The sequence below is a fragment of the Camelina sativa genome, chromosome 10, assembly GCF_030686135.1.
Source record: "Camelina sativa cultivar CO46 ecotype springtype chromosome 10, ASM3068613v1".
Classification (NCBI taxonomy): domain Eukaryota; kingdom Viridiplantae; phylum Streptophyta; class Magnoliopsida; order Brassicales; family Brassicaceae; genus Camelina; species Camelina sativa.
Window position 1 is genome coordinate 27271765 of NC_141889.1, and position 25890 is coordinate 27297654.

At 43.2% G+C, this 25890-nt stretch overlaps 3 protein-coding genes and 3 pseudogenes across 4 annotated transcripts; 2 read left to right on the forward strand and 4 right to left on the reverse strand.

Moving 5' to 3' along the window:
* The first annotated feature begins 1169 nt into the window (after positions 1-1169).
* Positions 1170-2140, forward strand: LOC147937473 (uncharacterized; annotated as a pseudogene).
* Positions 2141-8601: 6461 nt separating this feature from the next.
* LOC147937474 (uncharacterized protein At3g60930, chloroplastic-like) lies at positions 8602-9414 on the reverse strand. Its single transcript, XM_087468823.1, has 2 exons — positions 8833-9414; positions 8602-8760 (listed from the first exon to the last, which is right to left on the reverse strand). Exons 1-2 carry the CDS (start codon positions 9412-9414, stop codon positions 8602-8604), a joined length of 741 nt encoding a protein of 246 aa, XP_087324949.1.
* Positions 9415-11551: 2137 nt separating this feature from the next.
* On the reverse strand, positions 11552-13398 carry LOC147937475 (uncharacterized; annotated as a pseudogene).
* Positions 13273-15487, forward strand: LOC104719832 (uncharacterized; annotated as a pseudogene). The gene is made up of 4 exons (XR_002033784.2): positions 13273-14387; positions 14783-14850; positions 14949-15015; positions 15188-15487. The product of XR_002033784.2 is annotated as an uncharacterized LOC104719832 (transcript).
* Positions 15488-15556: 69 nt separating this feature from the next.
* Positions 15557-20020, reverse strand: LOC104719833 (uncharacterized). The gene is made up of 12 exons (XM_087468824.1): positions 19915-20020; positions 18756-18929; positions 18548-18652; positions 18267-18449; positions 17698-17754; positions 17406-17576; positions 17159-17296; positions 16936-17057; positions 16736-16856; positions 16361-16490; positions 16043-16269; positions 15557-15960 (listed from the first exon to the last, which is right to left on the reverse strand). The coding sequence occupies exons 2-12, from the start codon at positions 18846-18848 to the stop codon at positions 15724-15726; spliced, it is 1584 nt and encodes a 527-aa protein (XP_087324950.1). The 5' UTR covers positions 18849-18929; positions 19915-20020; the 3' UTR covers positions 15557-15723.
* A 4331-nt stretch (positions 20021-24351) lies between these two features.
* On the reverse strand, positions 24352-24684 carry LOC147937476 (uncharacterized). The gene has a single exon (XM_087468825.1). It carries the CDS (start codon positions 24682-24684, stop codon positions 24352-24354), a length of 333 nt encoding a protein of 110 aa, XP_087324951.1.
* Positions 24685-25890: the final 1206 nt, after the last annotated feature.

Consider the following 25890-nt stretch of genomic DNA (forward strand, 5'->3'; position numbering starts at 1 on the left):
CGGTCTCTACAACATGAGTCGCAACAACTATCAATATTTGATCAAGAGTGAATATGTCTTACCTTACTATGAACCAGCCAGAAAATGTATATATGATCCCTTTCTACTCAGACTTCGTCAGAGTTGGTATGAATAGAAAAGCAAACTAGAGCATTGTTGTACCCACGATCTGTCATCTCGAGCAATAGGCAAAGGGCCTAGGCCGGGCACGTCTAATGGGCCAATAGCGTATTACTGATCGGCCCATCAGGCCCGGAGAAAGGAAGAGAGCACGAGGATGCTTCGCGTTGGTCAGCTCGCAGCTCGGGCTTGGTCAAAGATTCCCGCATTCAAGACGATTAATTAGGACACGCAAATCATGCCCTATTAATTATGCATTAATTAGGTAATAAATTGGTCGGTATAAATATGTAAGGGGGGAGTCTTTTGTAAGGGGGTGAAAAACATTTTCCAAAAGAGGCAATACAATACACTCTCAAAAACTCTCTCGAATCCAGTTCGGAACTTCTAAACGGTGATAAGCTCCTCCACATTCGAACCACTTCGGAAGGAGAAAATCGATTCCAGTTCACACATTTGGCGCTAGAAGGAGGGGAGTTATCGCCTGACTCTCATTAGTTCCGACTTCATATACAAATCCACTACACACAACCACCGCTATGGCAACCAACTCTCCCAGTCAGGCATCCCTGGAGGTGATTCAGAAGCTCTTGCAGGACTTGTCTGAGAAGTCCAATCGTCAGCAAGCCGCCTCCGCCGCTCTTACCGAACGTTTTGACAGCCTGGAGGGTGAGGTCTCCACCCGTTTGGAGGAAGTCACGACGTCCGTAGCTGACCTCTCAGCCTCCCACCGCGCGTACGCCGATCGGGTTGATCTCTTGTCCTCCGACCAAAACCCACGTCGACGTGCTTTGGATTTTTCCGGTGTTACTCCACCTTCCACCTCGTAGGTGGCAGCAACAAATGTCACTCCGGGAGATTCATTCCCACCTCAAGTCAACACGCAAACAGTGCCATCGCTGGTTGGCGATGGCCACACTCCGGTTCAGCCCGGTGTCGCCAGATCTTTCGAGGTCCCAGTCCGTCTTCCTCTCCCTGTGGATGAAAACACTTCGACTCCGGAGTATGTTACCAATCCCGAGATCTTCCGCATGCAGAGCGAAATCCGGGACATGCGGTCTGCGATGCACAGTGCAACCACTTCAGCTCCGGATATCTTTCGAGTGATCGAGGAGTCGAGGCGAACTCCTTTTTCCGATCAAATAGCCCGAGTCCACATCAAAGATACTGGCAAAATTAAGTTCTCGAGCTACGAAGGAAAAGGGGGATCCGACCAATCATCTCAAGACTTTCATGTTGACAGCTAGTCGGGTGGACCTCGAGCCTCACGAAGCTGACGCTGGGTACTGCAAGCTGTTCGCAGAAACGTTTTGTGGACCAGTACTACTTTGGTTCGCGTCTTTAGCAGCCGGCTCCATAACAAATTTCACTGAACTGTCAACCTCGTTCGTCAAGCAGTATTCTAGCTTAATCGAAACCGCGGTGACAGATGCTCAGCTTTGGAACTTAAGCCAAAAGGGTGGAGAATCTCTCCGGTCTTACATAACAAAGTTCAAGGAAATCCAGGTCAAGATTCCAGGACTCTCGGACTCCACAGCCCTGGCTGCGCTTAAAAAACGGCCTCTGGCACAAATCTCGCTTCCGCGAAGAGTTATCCGTGAATCGGTTCCCAACCATTCAGGACGCGTTACACCGGGCATCGAACTGGATAGTCGCAGAGGAAGACAAAATTGCCGCTGCGCAAAAACAAAACGCTTCGACTACAGGAAAACCACGGTTTGAAGCGCCTGCCAAGAAAACTCCACCTACGACTCCAAAGTCCGGGCCTAGCACGTTCGCAGTCACTCAATCTCCTAAAAAGAATTCTCCAAAGAATTCACCGTCCAAACCTCTATTTTCACCGCGCTCCAAGAGCGATGTACTCCCAAGTAACAAGTGGGTCCGAGATGAGGACACGTATTGCGAGCTCCACAAAACCAATAGTCATTCCACTCGTGACTGCAAGAAGCTGATGCACCTCCTCGCAGAAAAGTATGTGGCGGGAGAAATGCCAAATGTAACAATCGAGGAGTTGGAGTAGAAAGTGACTCCCGGGGTGGACGAAGATGCCCCACCTTCAAAGAAACCGAAGCAGTCTGATGGCAATGAAACCCCCAAGAAAAGAATCGACGTGATAATGGGGGGATCGCGCCTCTTTCGTAACTCCATCACCGCGATCAAAGACCATCAGCGGAAGCTCGCTAGCCCCTAGCCAAAGCGCGCTAGGGTTGCGGCAAGCGATCTACCTGAGGTTTCTTTCTCCGAGAAGGAAACTGAGGAGCTGGACACTCTACACGATGACGCACTCGTCTTTCACTTGACGTGGCGAACCACGAGGTCTGCCGAATCCTAATTGACACTGGGAGTTTGGTAGACTTGATTTTCCTCGAGACGCTCGCTAGAATGGGGATCGGGAAAGAACACATCGTAGGACCGCCCTCACCTTTGGTCTCGTTCACTAGCGAGACGTCAATGTCTTTGGGCACGATAACACTACCGGTGTCCACTCAAGGAGTGGTTAAAATGGTGGAGTTCACGGTTTTCGACCGACCTGCGGCCTATAACGTTATTTTGGGAACTCCCTGGCTCTACCAGATGAAGGCAGTGGCCTCGACGTACCATCAGTGCGTCAAATTTCCAACCCCGCAAGGAGTCCGGGAAATTCTGGGAAGCCAAAGGACGGCAAGGAGCTGCTATCTCGCAAGTCACAAACTCCTGGTTCAATAGCAACCACAGCTCGAGGTCCCGAAGAATCTAGTTTGGACGCAGCTAAAAGGTGACCTCACTGAGTCCATTTTTATCAATGATAGTTTTCCGGATCAAGAAATCAAGATCGGAGGGGGATTGGATAGCGAGCTCCGCGCCAGTCTGATAACCTTCCTAAAAGAAAATATGGCCACCTTCGCGTGGTCCGTAGACGAGATGCCCGGTATCAGTCCAGAAGTTATCTCCCACGAGCTGAATGTGGACCCGACGTTCCGACCTGTAAAGCAGAAGCGAAGGAAGCTGGGTCCTGAGCGAGCTGAAATCGTCAACAAAGAGGTAGAACGTCTACTGAAGGCGGGACAGATACGCGAAGTGAAGTATTCTGAATGGCTCGCAAACACGGTGATAGTCAAAAAAAAGAATGGAAAATCACGAGTTTGCGTTGATTTCACCGACCTGAACAAGGCATTCCCCAAGGATAGCTTTCCACTTCCGCATATCGACAGGCTAGTCGAGTCCATTTCGGGTCACGAGCTGATGTCTTTCATGGATGCCTTCTCCGGCTACAACCAAATCCTTATGAACCCGGATGACCAGGAGAAGACTGCATTCATTACGGACAGCGGGATTTATTGTTACAAGGTGATGCCTTTTGGGTTAAAGAATGCGGGAGCAACTTACCAGAGGCTGGTAAACCGTATGTTCGAACACCAGCTCGGAAAGACCATGGAAGTCTACATCGATGACATGCTGGTAAAATCAATGGAAGCTAGTTCGCATCTCGCGGATCTGAAAGTTTGCTTCGACATCCTGAATCAGTTCGAGATGAAGCTTAACCCCACGAAATGCACTTTTGCAGTCCCATCAGGGGAGTTTTTGGGGTATATCGTCACAGAAAGAGGAATCGAAGCGAATCCGAGGCAGATTAATGCTTTCTTGTCTATAAGTTCTCCTAGGACTTTACGCGAAGTGCAACGCCTTAATGGACGGATCGCAGCCCTCAACCGCTTCATCTCTCGATCTACGGACAAATGCCTCCCGTTCTACCAGCTGTTGCGAAAAGGGAGAAAAAACTTCTTATGGGATGCGAAGTGCGAAGAGGCGTTCGCTCAGCTCAAAGCCTATCTGTCTGAACCACCGGTCTTGGCTAAGCCCGAGTTCGGTGAGCCACTCTTTCTTTACGTAGCTGTCTCGGACAGTGCAGTCAGCGGAGTCTTGGTTCGGGAGGAAAGGGGGGAGCAGCGACCAATTTACTATGTCAGTAAGTCATTTACAGGGGCGGAGTCCAGGTACCCTATGATGGAGAAATTGGCCCTAGAAGTTGTCACTTCGGCAAGAAAGCTGCGACCTTACTTCCAGTCCCATACAATCATAATCCTGACGACGCAACCACTTCGGACGGCGTTACATAGTCCGAGCCAGTCCGGGAGACTAGCTAAATGGTCTGTCGAGTTGAGTGAATACGACATCGAGTTCCGGACTCGAACCTGTGCTAAGGCGCAAGTGCTGGCTGATTTTTTGATCGAACTCCCACTAGCCACTTCAATTAGCGACAACGTTGAAGTCCCATGGACGTTGTATGTTGACGGCGCTTCCTCCAGATCGAGAGCAGGAATTGGGGTCCGCCTCACTTCTCCTATTGGCGAAGTAATCGAGCAGTCATTTCGCTTGGCTTTCAGCGCGTCAAACAATGAAGCCGAGTATGAATCCTTCCTTGCTGGTTTACGCCTCGCAGTAGGGATTGGAGTCCGACGACTCCGAACTTTTTGCGATTTGCAGCTGGTCACCAACCAGTTTTTGGGGGAGTACGAAACAAAGGATGGTCGTATGGAGGCTTATTTGTCCACAGCTCGAGAGTTAGTCGCTAAATTCGAGGATTTTGAAATCACTAAGATCCCGCGAAGTGAAAATTCCGCTGCGGACGCTTTAGCATCTCTGGCATCCACTTCGGATCCTGCGATGACTAGGATTATCCCCGTCGAAGTCATCCAGTTTCCAAGCATCCGTCTAGAGAGCTCGAATGTCGTCACCCGGGCAAATAAAAAAAAGTTGGCTGCTAAGGAGGCAGCTCGCGAGGCGACTGCGGACTCTTTGCCATCGGAGGATCCAGCCCCCACTATGCCTACTCCGATGGAAGTTCACCCACCTCTGGCTGAACTAGACGCGAGTCAAACTCCGGAATCGTCGAGCTCATCAGTTGACAATCAAGCTGTTATCCCACATACTACTTCGGGCAGTGCGAGTTCTAACAGCTGGGGGGCAGGTGATTGGCGGAGCCCGATCTGGGCTTACTTGCAAAAAGAGGAACTCCCAGCTGACAAATGGGCGGCCAGGAAACTCAAGATTGTCAGTGCACGGTATTGCATCTACAACGGAATACTCTTACGCCGAAGTGTAGCTGGTCCTTATCTAACATGTGTTGCCGGTAAAGAGTCTGCGATGCTAATGCGAGCTGTTCATGACGGTCCCAATGGGAATCACTCCGGAGGTCGGACTCTGGCTTTCAAAATCAAAAGGCAAGGCTACTTCTGGCCCACTATGGTCACGGACTGCGAAAATTATTCTCGAGCTTGTGAGAAGTGCCAAAAGCACGCCCCGTCAATCCACCAGCCTACCGAGCTCCTGTCTTTGGTGTCCGCACCTTACCCATTCATGAGGTGGTCTATGGAAATCATTGGTCCATTGCATCGGGGACCAGGAGGAGTTCAGTACGTGCTCGCTCTTACCGATTATTTCTCCAAATGGGTCGAGGCAGCGACCTACGTTAAGGTAACAAGTGAAGAAGTGGAACAGTTCGTGCTGAAAAGTATAATTTATCGCTACGGTGTTTCCCGCGAAATCGTCACGGACAATGGCCCACAGTTCATCTCCTCGAAGTTCGAAGAGTTTTGCACGAAGTGGAAGATTCGACTCAATAAGGCAACTCCTCGTTACCCGCAAGGTAATGGGCAAGCCGAGGCGATGAATAAGGTCATTCTTGCTAACTTGAAGAAACGGCTCGATTCTCGCAAAGGGCGCTGGCCAGACGAACTGCAAGGCGTTCTTTGGGCAATTCGAACAACACCTCGCCGGGCCACTAATGAAACACCTTTCTCCCTGGTTTACGGAGTTGATGCCGTAGTCCCAGCTGACATAGAGGTCCCTGGAGTCCGTACCTCACTGAACCCATTCCGAGCTGAGGAAAATGAGGAATACCTACAGGATACTCTCGACACAATCAATGACCGTCGGGACCAGGCCTTAGTTCGGATCCAGAATTACCAGAACGCAGTAGCTCAGTACTATAACTCCAAAATCCGAGGCAGGCCCTTGGCAGTTGGCGACCTAGTCCTCCGAAAAGTTCACGAGAACACCGAGGAGCTCAATGCAGGGAAGCTGGAAATTAACTGGGAAGGACCGTACAGAATTACTCGCGAGGTGCGAAATGGGGTGTATCAGCTCGAGGATTCAGAGGGAAAACCAGTCCCGAGGTCCGTGAATTCCTTACCCCTTAAACTCAGTTTACAGTTAATCTTTTGTATCGAACTACGTTTAGTTTGATCCCGATAAGGGTACGTAGGCAGCCCACTTCGGGTCCAGCTATCCATATTAATAAAATCTAAAGTTTTCTTAAACTTTTTTATTAATAATGGTTCAAAAAAAAAATATATATAAAAAAAAAAAAATCAAAACCGAAGTCCTACTTCGCATATATTTAAAAAAAAAAAAAAAAAAAAAAAAAAAAAAACAACACACACCGAAGTCAGACTTCGCATATATCATTTAAGGCCGAGGTTCAACTTCGCAAGTCTAAACCGAAGTTCTTACTTCGTATTCAGCTTTACTTTAAGTCGAAGCTTGGTTTTGCGAAACTCTAACCTAAACCGAAGTTCTCACTTCGTACTCAGCTTTACTTATTAAAGTCGGAGCTTAGTTTCGCAAAATTCTAATCTAAACCGAGGTGTTCACTTCGTACTCAGCCTTACTAAAGTTGGGGTGTCACTTTTGCGAACTCTTAAACCGAAGTTCTTACTTCGTGTTCATTTCTGCTCGTATCATCTTTTCAAACAAAGATTGCGGATATGAAGTTCGCATTTATCATGACAAAAGCAAAAATTTTTTGAAGACGGAGTGGTCACCTTGACCAAAACACTTCAAAGCAAGTCTAAAAATAAATACGACAAACAGGAGGGCAACCCGTGCCAAAACAACCCCGATATAGAAATTACTGAGTATAGGGAGCGGGGTCCGATGCCGCTTCATAAAGGGCCAGTCCCATCTCTTCAAGCTCCTCTACCGACTTGGTGTTCGCCAGAAAGTCGTCCATCCCCTGATTCGACATTTGCCCGAGATTAGTGCCGGACTCGTCGATTGTAATGCTCGAAGGGTGTTCACTGCACAAAAGATCGGGCGTATCCGCCAAAAGGTCCGAAAATTGAGAGAGGTCGAGGTCACGGAGAGTTACCTTCGAAACCTTTTCGTCGGCCTCCTCCTCGTCAGCTTTCAGGAGCCCGAGCTCGGCTTCCATGTCTTGGATCTCTCCCCTCGAGATCTCCTCGATCAACATCCGGTTAGCCCTGATCTCAACGGCTCGGATCTTGGCTGGGGCCAGCTTCTCCCTCTCTTCAAAAGTGACTTTCACCTCCTCGACTAATGGACGGAGAGTTCGCCTCATTTCTTGCCTTTCTTCTCTCCGCACCCTCTCAATCTCGCAGGTATTGCCAGCTTCGAGTAGCTGGTTGCGGAGCTCGATCTCGTGCAACCTATTCTTTGCCGCCTTCGCATCCTCCGCGGCCTCGTAGTAGAGGTCCCCCGCCTTCTTTAGCTTGTCTCGGAGGTCTTTGTTGGCAATTCCGAGGTCGAGCACCTGTACCTCGGCTTTCTTCATCCGAGCCCAGATCTGTTCGGCTCTCTCCACGGTAGAAGTGTTTTCGGCTTCTAGTCTGGCATACTCCTTCACTTGGGCTTCCAGGTCAGCAATCTTTTCCCGGAGAAGGCTCACCTCGGAAGATGAAGGAGAGGCAAACAACTTACCTTCATAAGACGCCACCGAAGAGTTGAACTCGATCATTAGCTGGGAAAGCGCGGTTTGTTAAAAAAGGCGAAGGAGGTAAGGGAAAACCAAAATTGAGGAAGTATGTGTCACTAACCTCGCCAATCTTGTCTGCAAAACGGAAGAAGTTCGCGCGGTTGAGCTCGGACATGTCCGCAAACGCCGGAACCCGAACTCCTGGCCGAGTATAGCTCCTCATCAGGTCAACTGGGGATGCAGGGGGAGCTGAAATGTTCGAGAAATGTTATTTTACTTGGTCCCCGAGACCCAAAAAAAAAAAACCTCGAGTTATCATTACCCCGGATTCCTTTGTAGAAGGAACTTCCTTAGACCTCCTCTCCGAGGAAGGACCCCTATCTTTCGAGCTGGATTTACTTTGCTCGTCTCCTGACGAACCAGTCCGAGCTCGGCTCTTCTCACGAAAAGACGAGGAAGTCTCAGGTTCCTTCCTCTTTTTGGACAAGCCCGCCCGCTGGGAGCTGACCTCGACGGAGGGAGTTATAACCTCTCGCGGCTCGTCACTGGAGTCCGCTACGACAATTACGGCAGGCCCGGGCGAACTGGGCTGGGGCCCGGAAGCCCCCGTAAGAGGCTCGGAAGGGCCAGCAGGGGGTGCCGAAGTCCCGTCTACCTCAGTGGTAGAGGGACCAGACTTCTTAAGGAGGCGAGCTTTGCCCTCGGCGAGCGCTGCCGCCATGTTAACTTCGCCTCCTTCTCAGCGAGTCGACAGGCCCTTTCCTCTCTATAATTCATCTCCGAAGTGCTTATGGGGTTGGGGCAAACGAGAGAACGTCCCCTAAGCCGCGCTGAAGATTCTCTAATCCTTTCGCACGAGAATGAGTCCCAAGCGATCTGACCCTGGCTGCAGAACCGCGAGAAAAACTCTGCGAAAGTAGGGCAAAGCAACCCGCGCTCGAAGTGATCTGAGACAGGAACGACAAGGAGTAAGTAACAAAAAGAAAAGTAATATATTAAGGACACCTAACTAAGAGCACCGTTCTACCAATTTTCGAAGTCCACTTCGATATGTGTGAACTTGCGAGGTGGCCAAAAGTGAGCTCGTTGACCGGGAAGAAAAAGTAAGACTTCCGCCACTTCTCGTCCTTCTCAGGAAGGTCGTCGAAGACCTTCAGTCCGGAAAGCGGACTTACGTAGAGCGTGCCCTTGGTGCGACCTGTCTTCACCGTATACACTTGAAGAAAGTCGGCCAGGGATAGTTTGTAGTCAAACTCTTCCCCCAGAGTTTGAAGACACATGACGGTTCGCACGAAGTTCGGGCATATCTGGGGGAGAGCGAAGCCCAGTTCGAACATCATCTTTACGATGAGTTCGGGGAGGGGAAACGACAAACCGCACGCAGAAAAGAATATCTCAAACGCGCAGCAATACCCTGGGGGAGGACTCTCCGGGGACTCGTGAGCCTCCGGAAACTTAATCTCGATCTCCGGCGGAATCCCAGTGGACCCTCTAATCTCGGCTATATTGTCCGCCGAGAGAATTGATGGCTGGTGAGGGCCGTAAACGCCCGGAATCAAAGGTTTCACGGCTTTACCCGATGAAGATTTTGGAGGAGACATATCTTCCGAGTAATATGTGTGAGAAGAGGAGGGAGGATGAAGAGCTTTCCGGCGAAAGAAAAGAGACTAACAGGAGAAGAGAGAAATCGCAGAGCAAAAAGAAGAGACAAACTGAGAATTAAAAGTGGAAGGGAGAAGTCGGGTGAGGTTACCTTTATACACGGAGCCGGGAACAATGATTGCCTGGGGAAGTGAAAGGTCTCGCACCGCTCTCTCTCTCTCTTATAGCTAACACGCCACCTAGTGGGCCCCGAGGCTTGTTCGGGAAGGCAAATCTTATCATCACCACGATCAAATCGTGGAGATTTGGGGAATATTCAGTTTCCCGAAATTGATCGCTTGAAGGTCAAAAGTCCCCCGAACTGCTCAGCTCGGGAGACTTGGGGGGCAACTGTTGTACCCACGATCTGTCATCTCGGGCAATAGGCAAAGGGCCTAGGCCGGGCACGTCTAATGGGCCAAGAGCGTATTACTGATCGGTCCATCAGGCCCGGAGAAAGGAAGAGAGCACGAGGATGCTTCGCGTTGGTCAGCTCGCAGCTTGGGCTTGGTCAAAGATTCCCGCATTCAAGACGATTAATTAGGACACGCAAATCATGCCCTATTAATTATGCATTAATTAGGTAATAAATTGGTCGGTATAAATATGTAAGGGGGGAGTCTTTTGTAAGGGGGTGAAAAACATTTTCCAAAAGAGGCAATACAATACACTCTCAAAAACTCTCTCGAATCCAGTTCGGAACTTCTAAACGGTGATAAGCTCCTCCACATTCGAACCACTTCGGAAGGAGAAAATCGATTCCAGTTCTCACAAGCATGTAAGAGATAAACCAGGGATGATGAATCTTATCCAACTATTGTTGTTATCATATTTTTATTTATTTGCTGAAAAAACATTCTGTTCGTATTTATCCAAGCAGATGTTGGTATGATCTCTCATAATGTGTTCTACGCTGTTGAAAGCTAAATCCACTTAAGTTATATGCATACTATCCTTTTATAATTGATAAAAACGTCGGACAAGCTATAGCATAGTTACTACTATACGAAACAAAAACAACAAATCAGTGAAGCCTAGAGATAAAACTTTTAATATATGAACAGTGCTAATAGAAAGTCGTGTAACTGTGTGAATAGGATATGGTACGTAGAACAATGGAAATAAGACAATTATTTTGATCTTTAATTCGCTTTGTGTGAGAAAACTTGGCTTATTTATCAAAGAAATATCATGAGCCCAATCATATCCATTGAGAAAAAGCATTGTGTTGGTTAATTATTGAAAAGAGATGCATATTAGTTACGTACGGTTGCAGAAACACTATATATTACGCCTATAGTACATATATTTGGAAAATAAAATGTCGCCTATTTTAACACACATAATTGGAAATTAAAATGTTTCAAAATTTTACTATAACAAGGCAAGCTATATATATTACAGAATGCTTTAGCGGGAAGTAGAAACAAATAGATCACTTTATGACACTCAATGTGCACAATTTGGTGCAAAGTAGTTAATGATGAAATATGCTCTATCCGAATGAATATATCATGCATGTTACATACATGAACAGTCTCTAATATACCATCGACAATGGGCATACCCAACCCAGGCTAACATTAATTATATGTTTATTCAACCATTTTTATTTAGCAGTACTTGTTGACACAAACAAAAGATTAGATAGGCAATAAGTGGTTTTTATTTAAATCATATTATCAATCTGGTTTAATAGAGAAAGATCTACAAACAAAAACCAACATCTAGGTTTCTCTAAATATCAGAGAAACCCGTCTTTAATTTTCGTAGCCAATGTTTAAAAAAAATGTACAAAAGCTATTGTTTAGGTTTTTTCCCCTCAAATTTTCTTTCTTTTTTACATAGACTAATTTCCATTTATTAAAGGAAAATGCTTTATAGAAAAAATTCAAGAAACATTATTATATATACTGCTAGTTGTTATAAAACTAATTTTAATATATTGACAGACCAAAGTTTGATATCTATGATCTGATACATATACTTTGTTAATGAGTTTTAATTTTAATTAAAATATGATAATTTTATTAATAAATATTTGTAAATTCATTTGACTTATTTGAAAACAGAAAAATTAAAATTAAAGACCAAAGTCTAAAAAGCTATAATCTCTTTCCTTTATTTGACAACAAGAAATAAAACTTAGCAAATTATCATTCAATATTATTATTTTTTTTCTTTTTTGTGTGCACCCAAAACTTTTTATAAATAGAGCAAAGTTGCCCTCATACAAACTTAAACAACGCTTCGCAACAGAGTCAGCTGATACATTTGCTGCTCGTGGGATATAGCGACAGGTAAAACTAAGAAAACTATCCGCTCCAAGTAAGATATCCGATAAGACCCCATGAACTTCCAAAAGAATTGATCGAGAGCTAATCGCTCCAACCAATTGTAGACAACCCGATTCAATATAGAAATGCTCGACTCCCATCCTCATCGCATCCTGAATTGCAGCTCTACACGAAAGGCTTTCCGCCATTAGAGCTGAAGATACATTCTCACAAATAGCAGAATGTTGAGTGAGAACCCCAGACGATAAGAAGGTTTGTGTTCAACCAAGCCCCGCAACTCTTAACCCTGCCCTCCAAGCAGCATCTGAGGTACTAGCCATACTTACCCCGGCGATCTAGTGAACTCTGGAGTAGCTCTCCTTTGCCTGGGACTCGGTATAGCTAGGGAAGGCTTCTGAGCTGTAAACCACTCCTTGGCATCCGCGATAGCTTTTGTCATGGTCAATTGTGCAGTAAACAAGCGATCATTAAAGACACTTTGATTTCTTGATTTCTAAATATTCCAGCAAACCCACGACCCTAAAGGCCCTGCACTGATCCCCGATGGGGGAGACAAATTTCGGAATTTGCCAACTTCAATCCGTGTATTATGTCAATGAATGCACTAAGAATAACAATAGCGGTTAACCAAATGAATTCTGTATCAGATAATTTTGGTGGTAAACTTCAAAAGTCTTAAAGCAAGCTAAACAAATCACTTGAACTTGAACAGAAACGAACCCGAAGCTACAAAGAAAAAAGCTTGACCGGAAATAACCGAATGAATTTTGGTACATCTAATCCGGTTTAACAAAATTAGGATTTGGTCCAAATTCGGTTTTGGCTTTGAAATCTAATCGTGCCGTTTATTCTCTGTTTCATCTTCTCTCCTCGTCTCAAATCTCAAAGCATTTACTCGTTAAAAATCTCTCCTTCTGGCCATCGTCTCCAAGCTCTCCGTTTCCGACGTGGCTGCTATGATCTTAACTGAGCTGTGTCTGGTACAGTCTCCCGCCACTCTTTCATCGGAGTCTAGGAATCCGATTTCCGGCGGTGATGGTGGAATTGGAATCTGATTTTGGGCTGTATCCTTCAAGAGAATTGGAGAAGCAAAATAATGGGGTTGCTATTAGAAGAAGGTTTCTATGAATTGGGTCAAGATTAGAGAGGCGAGTTTGATTGCTTTCCTTTTTTTGTTTTTTTTTTTAAACTCTTTTGAGTACATTCTAATACTACAGCCTTGTGAACAGTTAGAGATGGTTACAATAAGAATGATTCATATGTATAGCAAAAATAGGAAGAAGGATATGTGTTGATAAATGCGTAGTGAGAAATCAGAAATAGCTATGGATGATGTTTGCATTTTGAGTCTATTAGCTGATTATAGTAGATAAAACAACAACAAGCAGATACTTTCCTCTAACAAAAGCATCTGTTTTCTTTTTTTTTTTTTTTTTTTGCAGTGTTACTCAAATATAGAGACCACTGCGAATCAAGACGTAGATAACAGCTTCACTCTCTTTGTCACTGATACTTAACCATTGCGTTTGCAATTATTACCAAAGGAAGTTTGTCAGCTGATACATGGCGTTGGTTATTTGCATGCATCAGAAAGAAAGTAACACAAAGGGAAGGCACTTGTCTAATAACGAGTCCGGATCCTGACATAGTTGCAGTTGTTAAGGAGCGTGAGTGTCAGTGGGCACATCACCGGTTCTGTCTTAGGCATATGTGCTTAAAATTTTATGAAGTCTTTCATAACAATCTCATGACAGAGTTTGTTTACAAGGCGGGATCTACGAAGCACGTATCAAAGTTCGTGAAGTACTTGAAGAAAATCAAAAAGATGAATTTGGAGGCTCGAAAATGGTTAGCCAAAATACCTCCACATCAGTGGGCCCTGGCTTACGATGATGGTGGGCTGAGATTTGGGATCATGACAACAAAGAAAATATCTAAGACATATGGTTTCATAAACAAAGCTCTTGATCTTCCAATCACAGCCTGCATCTTGCTAATTTTTGATCACCTGGCAGAGCTTTTCAAATCTCAACGTGGTCTTCTTGAGGAGTGTCTCTAAAGAACAGAGGAGAAGTCTATGCCAAACATGTCATGAAAAAGCTTGAGAAGTACAAGTTAGCCTCTAGAACACTCGATGTATTGCCTATAGACCAGACTGCAGGGAGGTTTCAGGTCACAAAAGTGCTGCAAACTGGAAACAAGAAATATTTTGTTCACTGCAGCGATCGAGTTTGCACGTGTCAGACATGGCAAGTTTACAAGTATCCGTGTTTGCATGTGTTAGCTGTTTGCAGGAGGCTGAACTATGACCATTTGGAGTATGTAAATGACTTCTACAAGACAGAGAGTTTTCTTGGAGTTTATTCTGCTGAGTTTAATCCACTTCCAGGAGTCTCCAATTGGCCAGAAGCTTCCGATGTTACAACACTGTTTCCTGCTGGAAGTCGTCAGATATCAGTTGTCCTGCCAGTGGCAAGCGAGTCATCCCGCGAGAAGTCAGCTAAGCCAAATGATGCGGACACGGGAGCGAGTGGAGGATGCGAAACGAGACGATCAGGGCGACCAAAGAAGCCGAATAGTAGATATGCCAAATAAGGACTTGAATGGTAGAGATATTGATATGCATCGAGAAAATGGTTAGTGTTTGTTTGCTTATTGATGTTGGGGGAAACTTAGAAGGGGCGACTAATGAATTGGGTGGATGAACCAGTTAGGAACGATTTTTGTTTGTTAAAAGAATGCTAGCTAAGCAGGTTAATAGTTATCATACTGAAGGGATAATCATCCTTTATGGGTATGATGGTGATTCTAGGCATCCAACTCAATCACATGCTTTCCTGCTAAGAACAAGCCAATTCTTTTTGTAACCTTACCCCAAACACTATACTTTTCTGCAGTTTATAGCCATGTAGTAGCAAAAACAATTGTCAATTAGTTCTTGATTATGAGGAATTACGGATGCAGAACAAGCCAATGTCGCTTTTCAACCTTCTGTGGATCTAATCTTGAGAAGAACATACTTTAAATGCAGATAAGTAGTGGGAACACAGAACAAAGAGCAAGGGAGGCACTTGAAACCATGGGAGCTTCAGTCTTCAGGTGATGGATCTTGCAATCCCTTGCTACTCTTTAACCTTTTTTGGTTTGGTGGTCAAATTTGTGAGACTTAATGAATGAAAACATGTTGTTTGGGACAGTGGGATCACACTCACAAAACTTGTTGGAGTGATCGTGCTTTGCTTCGCAAGATCTGAGATAATTATGGTGAGTGACTCAAATCCATTTCCTTGTGCAAATTTTTGATCTCTTACTTGACTTAAATACAAATGGATATGTAATGGTGCATATAGGTGTATCACTTTCAAAATATAATTGGCATTTTGCATGAACTCGTTTTCTTACCTATTAAGTTAATATGGACTTATCTCGTGATCAGGCTTGACGATATGTTCTCTAGCCATAGAAGCCACTATGATTAGTTCTTGCACATATTGTGGATTCCATTCCAGCATCGACACTTGGACATCGAGGAGCAGCAGCAGCAGAGAGACATCTCTCTTAGAGTTCAACGTTTGGGACATTACTCTTATTGCTCAATATCCCGACTCACACAAATGTATGAATTGAAACATCCTATATTGATGAATAGCGTGATTATTGGACATCCTATATATACCCTCTGTATCAAAATTAAACAGGCCCATGGGCTAATGGAATGTTGGCGTAGTTTTCTTAACTAGAATTATGAGTATGTAATGCTAAATCCTATCATTTACTATCTCTATTCCAAGAACAGAATCTTAAATTATAAGAGATAATGCTCTTCGCAATATCATAATAATAGCTTCAAAGAAAGGGATTACAACAAGTAGCTAATACATTACTAATATCAAACAAGTCATTGCATCTTAAATCAAAGATATACAACAAAGCCACAGAGTACATATGAAGATGTTCATGATGATAGTGAAACTAGATAAGGGAAGAGGGTTTTGGAGAGAGCCAATTCTTGAGCTTATGGGTATGGGAAGATAGAGCAAGTGCGGCTCCCACAGCGGCTCCTGCAGCTGCTATAGTTATAGCGGTAAGGGGTGCTATTTTGAGACCGTCATTTCCACGGGAGAGTCTCCTCGAGATCAGTTTGCAGGACTTGTCAGCTTCTTTGTAAAGAAAACAATTGGCTACTCCTTCAGCGATGGCTTTATCGTTCTACAGACATAGCAGGTGAGGTCAGAGAAGAAAATATGGGTGAAGTTAGTTATAGCTTAGACGAGTCTAAGAGAGGCATTACCTTCACCCTGAAGCTATATATAGTACGCTTGACAACGAGAGTATCACTTGGTGAAGATAATAGTTTGATGGAATGATCCTTCCAGTCGTCTACAAGCTTTTTAAGAAGAGCAACACTTGCTTTTATATTCTCCGTATAGAGATTATCCCAGTGCTTAAAGCAACCAACGTTTTTTTTCACGCAACGGATAGCGATTGCTATAGCTTCCTTGGCTAGAACAGGATTTCCTGTGTAACAACGGTAATCCATTACAAGTCTATTTGGCAAACAGAGAGAGGGAAGTAGATTACTCAAGGATTCAAGGTTTTCGTTTGTTACCAGCACCTTCTCCAGCTAATCTCAATGAAAACGTGAATATCTGCTTCATTGTGTCGCTTCCTGTCGCCTTCTCTGGTGCAAGGGCTACTTCCTTCAACAAGGGATAGATTGCCTCAAACCTCTTTGTTGTCTGTGCGCACCATGCTTGTGATCAGAAACGACAAGCGCATGCATCAAGGTTTTGTTTTTGTTTATATAAATTCCAACACTACTACTTACCTCTACTCTAGCGGATGAAGCAGGAAATGTATGTTGCACCAAGATCGCAAATGAAGAAGGTGGAATCAGCCGCTCTCCCTCCTTAACAACACTACTGCTTCCAAGGGGATTCACAAAATCCTGTAACAGCTTCGCTCTCCCTCCTCCTTAAATCACCATGGAAGCAGGAAATGTATGTTGCACCAAGATCGCAAATGAAGAAGGTGGAATCAGCCGCTCTCCCTCCTTAACAGCTTCGTTTACAAGTATGGTCGGAGCCTCTGGATTCGTCAAAATCCTAAGTGCATAAGCAAGATCAGATGGTTGTTACATTACATACAGCAGAGGAGGGAGATGACAAGAAAAACTGGACTCACATCTCAACAAATTGCAGGATGAGATCCATTGCCTGAGGGCTGTAGCACTTGTTATTACCGACTAGTGGCAGCAAGTTACGTGACCATGAATACAAGCCAGCAGATAAATCACCTTGGGAGGCCTGTATAAAGTTGGAAAGTTTAACAAAACACACAAATTTCTGGTAGAGTCCTAGCTTTGAGTTCACCAAAAAAAATAAAATAATAATAACATGACATGAACCTGAGCCATCATCCAAATAATAAAAGGAAGCTTGTCCTCGCCTTGATAAGTAGGTGTCTCCCTCAGGTGTGGCAAAACAGTAGTCAAAGCATCAGGTTTACAACGCAACAGCATGGCTAATGCAACAAATGTTGCCACCTAAAAGTAGAAAACAAAACATAGGAGTCTCAGTGAAACAAACAAAGTTAAGTAAGGGAATACACCCATTCAATCAATCAATGACACAAAATTGATGCGTTTTAATTACCTTAGATTTGTTAGAATTGTTTTGTTCTATTTTGACAACTCCAGGCCATTCAGTGAGAATGAGATCAGACGCCCACAGTACAAAGGCACGTAGTGTTGTTTCAAATGGAAGTATGTTGATAAAATCAACTGATGTTTCGTAGACAGATGTAGGAATTTGAGGAAACGGAACCTATTGATTTAATTAAGATATCAGCCTGTGTTTAAAAAAGCCTCGCCTAGGCGCGCCTGGGCGAGAGGCGAGGTGATTATAAGGGTGTAGCACCTCTAGTAGATGAGGCCAGGCGGTAGACCAAAGGCGCTCGCTTCGGGATGCCTTGCCATGGAGCCCGCCTCATCTCGCTTAGCGCCTGCAATAGTAGGAGGTAATATATGGTTAAACCTCAATATCTTCTCAATATTTTCTCAATATTTGCTTACTTAAAATGGTTCTAGAAGTCTATGACTTTGATTGATGAAGATGATGAGGATGAAGCTGAAGAAGATTTCATAGGAGGAGATGATGATACTGAAGTCTATGTCACGAGTTTGATGATGATGAGATGGATTTTTAGGCTTTGTGTTTAAGTTTTAAACTTTCGTTGGATTTGCTTCTACTTTGTTTTCATTTCTCTGTTTCAGACTCATGATTGGCTTTTTCTTTGTTTTCAAATCTTTCTCTATGTTTCAATTTCAAATGATAAGCTATTGGTTTTAGACTCAGTATGACTAACCTTATGTCTGTTTTTTGCAGTTGCGCCTCATACACCAAAGGCGTGGGGCGAATCTCGCCTAGGCGCAGGGCGCCAAACCTACCCTCTGTCGCCTCACCTTGCCTCTCGCCATTTAAAACACAGATATCAGCTCTAAGAAACTACCCGACCAATAGACTCTTCAAATGCACAAAAACGTAATAAGAAATATTTAGCTCGCTCACGTGGATCAGCGTGGATAAAGAAGTCTCCTGGAACATCTTGACCCATCGGAATGATACTTGGCTAAGTTTATCCCCATAGTAATCGACTAATATCAATATCTGCTTACTTGGAATAGGCCAATGCTTGTCCTATTAACAAATAAAAAACAAGAGTAAATTTAATAAGTTTTGAATTTTGATTACTGGGATTAGGGAGGGTTACTGAAATTAAACATGCATGCACTTACCAATGTGTCAGCGAGGAAAGCCGGAAGATCTGAGGGAACGATCTTTGCTGCAGCTTCGGACAAAGAGAGTATTGCCTTTTCGGTTTCCTCGGCCGCCACAGCTGCCTGTTAGTTAAAAACAAACAAAAAGGACTAAAAAAAAAAATTGAAATTTTGATTTTTGTGGGTCTATCTATCTATCTCATCGGCGGTTATAGTATTCACTAACCGTTGGAAGATGTGAGGGTGAGGGTTCGATCTCTGTCACAGCTCCTTCGGCAGAACACGCTAACAACACATCATCCCCCGGCTGCGGATCCATTAGGTTTTCTCGCTTTCCCTTTCTTTTTGGATAATCCTCTCTCTCTCTCTCTCTCTCGGGTAATATCTCTAGGGCCACAACCTTTTCAAAATTGAAGCTTTTGTTGTGTTATGATGGTTTAACATTAAAATTAGGAATAAATCATCTCCAAAGTTAATAATACCAAGGGCCTGGGACACAACACATACACATAGCGTTTAACAAAAGCAAGTGGCGTGGGACTATCAATAATATGGAGACTGCAAGTCTAGTCATCAACCAATTTACTAAAGCTTATTAAGTGAATGTCGAAAAGGACAAAGAGACGATGTGTCTAGATGATTAATTGATTGATCTATGACCTGAAATAGTTCTTATATATATATATATATATATATACCTTGCCTTGTGAGTAATTGGTTCCGGAAAGCACACTAGTCTACTCTAAACCCAAAAATTAACAAAGAAAACCCAACTCATGCTAGAACCAATTAACAAAGAAAATTAACAAAGAAAACCCCAACTCATACTAGAACCATAAGTTTGAACAATGTAGCAAAAACATCAATAATACATTTTAGCAACACATATTTAACACACACACACACAAACATAACTCATATCAATACATTTAGCAACACACACAAAACGTAAGTCACATACAGAATCTGATGCAAACTAAGATGTCCAAACCACCACATGAGAAGCATCACAAAAGTTTTAATTTTACACTAAACCCCTTTAAAACTACCGAATTACAAATCAAGATCGATTCAAGTAAGAATCATAACCAGTTTCAGTAAAGTTCAGTGAACCATAAGCCTCTCATCAAAGTTTAATGAATCACGTACACAACTTCAGCACAGAAAACTAAAACCCAATTCACAGATCTTGACAACAGTTCAAACCCTCCAATATTAGCATCATCTAACTCACCAAAATGAAACTAAATTTCTCAAAACCATACCAATCGAATTGGAGCTTAGGAGATGAGAAGCTTAAGCTTACAAAAGTTAGAAGCTTTCAAATCATTCAAAAAGATAAGCAGAATCGAAGAACAGAAGAGAAGTAAGAGAGATTGAATCACCAGAGCTAAGGCTTGAGACTGGTTCTTCGCAGCTCTATTGTCACGAGAGGTAAGAAAAGAAGATGAGAATCGTATGAAGACGACAATTTGGGATTTTATTAGGGCTCTAGGTTTCTCTGTGATTTCACTATATAACGTGGGTATTCTGGTAATTATGTTAATTCACCACGTTTTCAAATCCATCGCTTTTATATTACAATCGCTACTAAAGTTAAAATTAATTGTTGTGTTATGATGGAAAATCCCGCGGCCACATCATACTGTATATAAAGAAATTTTAACAAATATTATTTAAACACTAAAACACTACGTTCGTTTTGTTAGATATTCATCCTAACAAAGTTCTATGATCGGATGGTTTTTCAGCTTGTTTCTTCCGATCCAATTGGACAACTGTTGGTCCAACTATTGTCAAGTAAATCCAGAAATTCTTCAGGTCGGAGATCATGCCAAGAAACCTGAATGAGACACATATCAGATTGATCCCAAAAGGATAGGGTACCAAGAACAGTGGCGGATTATAGACTAATTACTCTTTGCAATATCTATAATAAAATCATCTCCAAATTGTTGTTTAAGCGCCTACAACCGCTCCTGGAGAACTTAGTCAACGTTTATTCCAAGAAGGGATATCTCCGATAATGTTTTGATAACTCATGAAATCTTGCATTATCTTAAAAATTCTCAGGCGTGGAAATACTGTTATATGGCTGTCAAGACTAACATAAGCAAGGCTTACGATTGGGTGGAATAGAGTTTTTTTGAAGTTTAGGCTTTCATCCCATATGGACTTCATGGATAATGCAGTGTATTTCTGATGAGACCATGGCCAGCTCAACCAAACCATACGAACCTGAGGAGCAGCTTGAACCTGAAAAAGCATCGGAGGAGCAACTTGAACCTGAAGAAACATCGGAGGAGCAGCTTGTACCAGAGGAAGCGTTGATTGTTCCGGCGAGTCCTCTAACAAGGTCAAAATCCAAGAGGTTCAACCAAGCCATCAATGGTCTACTTAGGGAGCTGGACTAGAAGCAAGAAGACATGACTCAAGCCATCCTAATGATGATCACAGCTCAGGGTGTTCGATAAAGGGTTAAGTGTTGCTTATGCACTCTTTTTCCTTTGTCAAGTTTTGTCCCATTGGGTTTTCTTGACAAGATTTTTAATGAGGCTTAAGTAACACTTTCAAGTCCCCTTTGCCAGCACAAATCGTGGTCCAAGGCCCATCTCCTTGCCTTGGCCCATTTTCTATTTATTTCTTGTTCAAACTTAGCATTTATTGTTTTTGTAATTTTCTAGACATTGTGCATGAGCTTGACATTTGTTAATGCTCTTGCATAATTTCCTAGGCATTTATTTCTCCCTTCTCTCCTCTTCTCCTTCGTCCCCCCTTCTCCTATAAAAAGACAATGTAGTTCTCTTTTGTTTCTCATCAAACATTTCAATCAAAAATCTTCTTTCTACTTGTTTGATCAGAGAAGTGTGTAATATCTTCTCAACTTGTTTACTTCTTAGTGTGTGATATCTAAGTTGTAAATAAGTTTGTAGTCTAAGAGATCTCCATCTCTCTTAGAAGTACACTTCGTTCTCCATTTAATCCGCTGCAATTCCCCCATTCACCTTCATCGCCGTTCATCTATCCATTCCGTTGCATCTTCAAACCATTGTTCATCATCATTTCGTCCACTCCACATCAAGACCTTGCAAAGTGTGTTCTTGGGAGTAGATCCTCATCAGGAGTCTATCATGTGGTATTAGAGCCACTTTGCAATCAGGTTTTGAACTTTTAATCTTAACTTTCTATTTTTCCCAGATTTTTTGTTCATCTTGTAAGAATTTTATAAAATGTTTTACACGTTCAAAAATTACGAAATCAATTGCATTTGGATCATATTTGAGTCTACTATTTTCAAAAATTGATTTTGGATTTTTTGGATTCGTTTTCATATTTTTTCCAGATCTGTTTTGGTTACGTGTTTTTAGAACTATTTACTTGTTGGATCTTTGATTTGTTTTCAGGTACAATGGAAGAAGAAGAGTCATGCACCTCTAGCCTGGAAAGGAGAATAACAAAATCAATCACAGCTGCTATGACAACAATGCTCGATGAAAAGCTTGGTGCGCTACGTCAAAGGCAACACAAAGATCTTAAACCCAAGTCACCAGGCGACACATCTAGATCAATCCAGAGCAGCCAACAGAAAACCTCTCACATTGCCAAATCTAAATCTGTGAATTATTCTAAATTTCCACTTGCTCATAAACTCTATAAATTTGCAGGAAGAGGAGACTACCTTGAGCGGGAGAAAAATATGGACGACTGGTTCCACTACAAGAAAGGAGAGATTAGCTTTTGCACTTACCCAACTCACATGAGACGCTTACAAATGGTGGTTGCAAATTTGACTGTTGGTATTACAAGAAGCCAAATATCAAATTGTGGAGAGATCTTAAGAAGCTTCTAAGGAATAAGTATGCTCCACAAGCGCTACACCGTGGTCCCCGAGCTAATTTCACAATTCAACCAGCTCCAAAAAAGAAACCAGCCTTAGTCCCAGATCAAAAGAAACCCCCAACATCTTTGGAGGCAAAGACGCAATCAGATCTTTATGAGGCGTTAACCGAGTACATTAAAATCAAGAAGATGAAGGCTAAGTCAACATCTCAACCAAAGAAGGTCCCTGAACAGATTATCGTTCACGAGAAAAGTCTAAAATCATCGCTTGAATCAAGTGGAGAATCAAAGCAATGTAAGCCTTCTACACTTTCAAAATCCAAGGAAGTAATTGATCAAGGTTTAGAAAATTCCAATTCTTGTATGATGTACTTGCCTTTTCCCAAAAGTGTTGAGATAGTTACAGATTCTAATGGAGGACAATGGAAGAAAGGAGAACAAGAAAAGGAGAATAAGGAGTTTGAAAGAAAAGATCAGCATGGACCCAAGAAGGAGCAGCACAAAGACGGACCCGAGGAGAAATAGCTTAGAGAAAAAGCCAAGGAGAGACAGTTCATTGCTAAGGATGATGTTGTTATACCAACTGGACCTATGACTCTATCTCAAGCTAAGTGTGATCATTCTTTTATCCAATCTTATTTTGTGCTTGAAAAACTAACCCATTTGGAACCGGAGCAACCGAGTAGAATTATTTCCTTTTTACAGGTCCCGAAAGAAGAATCACTAGAAACAACACAAATGAGTTTGCCATTGATTAGTGATTTGGAGAAGATCAGCATTGTGCCAAACCCAGTCCCTATACCATATCTTTGTGACTACCCAAGGAAGCATTGTAAGGAAATTGATTTGGTTAGGACATATCCAAATTACTTTGTGATGATTTCTGCTCAAGATGAAAAACTTTTTGGTTAAGAAAATGTAAAAGAATTTTGTGTTTCAAAATCTATTTCTGAAAAAATGATTCCAACTTTTGAAACATTTTCTTTCGAAAAGTTCTTTAAACCAAAAGATTTGTTGTTTGAAAAGTCTCATGAATTTAACTCTTCTTTGAGAGTTTCTTTGTGTAGCATTGAAATGGAACCGTTTAGAACTAAAACTGAGCATGTAATGGTTAAACATTTTTCTGAAATGAGATATTTGCTTGAAAAAGAGTTGTGTGAATTTAAACCGATTATTGAGCTTTGCAAACCAACTGTGAAAGATCATGTTTTTGATTTCTCTATTTCAAGTATAATGCATTTGTTCTATCCCATGAGTGCTAAGAAAGGAACAGGTTACATGAAGAAGCAAAGTTACTTTGGAGAAGAAACATGTTTTGTTCAAATCAAGGAGAAACCACCAGATCTATGCCAACAAATGATTTATCATTTTGGAGTTAGAAGCTGGAAGTATCTCAGAAAAACAACTTCGATCGCCCAAGGATGCTCCATTCTAAAACTCTATTTTGATAACAACTACATGAATATCTGTTTGATCTTTTCCTATGTGCCTAAACTGTTTCCTTTTGATGTAGGAGATCTAGCGTTCTTACAAGTTAAATCAATAAACTTGGAGCATGGAAAAATAGTCAAAGCTTTCTTGATGTTCAAACATGAACCACCCGATGCAACACTTGTGTTCCTACCAAACTATCATAAGATAAGTATTTTTATTCTCAAAGATTCTCTTATCCAAGATCATACAGATATGATTCGCTTGTCTTTGTCAAAAGAACCAAATACAGATTTCAGGCCAACTGAAAAGAAAGTGAGAGATAAACGATTTAAGCCACCTGATGTGATCAAATGAGTATCAAGATGTCAGCAGCTTCATACCAATCCAAGAAGAACCCCCAGATCCACTTCCATTAATCATGATGAGCATCAATCATACCCAAGGTATTATCCAGTTAAGTAATTCCTTAACCCAATTTTTTCTCATGATTCTAGAGCTTTGATCAGTATGTTACATTCAGAAAATATTTGGGGTACGAGATCCATGGCTCAACGCATGAAGGGGTACGGGGCTGTGACGGTACTCAGCAGTTCGGGTGGAACATGTCGAATGGGCCCATGACGCTGGCAAGCTTCGCACTTCGCTGAGAAAGCCTCGCAGTCAGCTATCATAGTTGGCCAATAATGACAGTCCTTCTTGATCTTCAAGGCGAGTGCGCGTCCGCCAGAGTGGTTACCTCCGTCACCTTCGTGCACTTCCGTCATAATGCATTCTACTTCCTCGCGACTGACACAAGTAAGGAACACCCCAAACGAGCTGCGACGATATAAATCTCCATCCAAGAGGACATATTTAGCACCTATATGGCGGGACGGTTCCATCGTTGATGTAAAGCTTGATCTTGATTCTTCAGTTATCTGGTGGTTTCGCAATATCCGTCACATCATCAACTGGCTCATTGACGTCCATCGGAACCGAATCGTCATTAATGACGGAGACTAGATTGATCAGGTCGATGCATTTGACTAGAATAGTGCATCGCATGTCAGGGACGGCTTTGTACTCTGTTTCATTGTTTGATGCTTTAAAATTGAGCTTCAGCGCCTGCTCGATCACCTCGCCGGTTGGAGATCGAAGAATGAGTCCCACGCCGGACCCCTGATGAGATGATGACCTGTCGACAAACATCGTCCAGAATTCCTCCTTGGGGGTAAGGTCTCCGAGTTTAGGAGACAGCTCGGTGATGAAATCGGCCAGGACTTGCGATTTTAAATTTGGTCGAGAGCGATATTCGATGTCGTATTCACTCAATTTGATTGCCCACTTTGCCATGCGTTCGGACTGGAGGGGGCTATGGAGAATAGTGCGGAGCGGCTGATCGGTCAAAACGACGACAGAATACGACTGGAAATAGGGCCGGAGCTTTCACGCAGCGACGATCACATCAAGGACCAATTTTTCTAGCATTGGATAGCGAGTCTCCGCGTCATTGAGGGCTTTGCAAGTGTAGAAGATTGGTCTTTGGTCCCCGCGGTCATCTCGAACCAAAACGCCGCTAACTGCCGAATTGGAAACTGAGACGTAGAGGTACTGTGTCTCCCCGTCTTCAGGCTTGACCAGCACCGGGTGACTAGTCAGGTATTCTTTCAGTTGCTGGAATGCGACCTCGCAGTTCTCATCCCAATGGAAATCTTTGTTTCCTCGGAGGAGTTGATAGAACGGAAGACATTTATCGGTTGAGCGGGCGATGAAGCGATTCAAGGTGGCGATTCGGCCGGTGAGACGTTGTACCTCCCGTTTGTTAGTTGGAGACGGTAGTCCCAATATGGCCTCGATCTGTTTGGGATTCGCCTCTATCCCTCGCTCGGTAACGATATACCCCAGGAATTCGCCCGGTTCAGCTTCATTTGGAATCGGTCCAGAATGTCGAAACACTCGGCAAGGTGTTGGACATGTTGCTCCACGATCAAAGATTTCACCAGCATGTCGTCGATATAGACCTCCATCGTGCGTTCGAGGAAGTCAGCGAATATCATGTTCACCAGTCTTTGGTAAGTCGCCCCGACATTCTTCAATACGAACGGCAT

Excerpts from the sequence above, each read along its gene's own strand:
- LOC147937474 (XM_087468823.1), bottom strand. The coding sequence starts at position 9,414 with ATGTCTCCTCCAAAATCTTCATCGGGTAAAGCCGTGAAACCTTTGATT. Across the intron at positions 8,761-8,832 it reads CTTCGAAAATTGGTAGAACG|ATCACTTCGAGCGCGGGTTG; the intron begins GTGCTCTTAGTT and ends TTCCTGTCTCAG.
- LOC104719833 (XM_087468824.1), bottom strand. The coding sequence starts at position 18,848 with ATGGATCCGCAGCCGGGGGATGATGTGTTGTTAGCGTGTTCTGCCGAA. Across the intron at positions 18,653-18,755 it reads CACCCTCACATCTTCCAACG|GCAGCTGTGGCGGCCGAGGA; the intron begins GTTAGTGAATAC and ends TTTAACTAACAG. Across the intron at positions 17,577-17,697 it reads TCCCGAAGCGAGCGCCTTTG|GTTCCGTTTCCTCAAATTCC; the intron begins GTCTACCGCCTG and ends TTAAATCAATAG.
- LOC147937476 (XM_087468825.1), bottom strand. The coding sequence starts at position 24,684 with ATGGAACCGTCCCGCCATATAGGTGCTAAATATGTCCTCTTGGATGGA.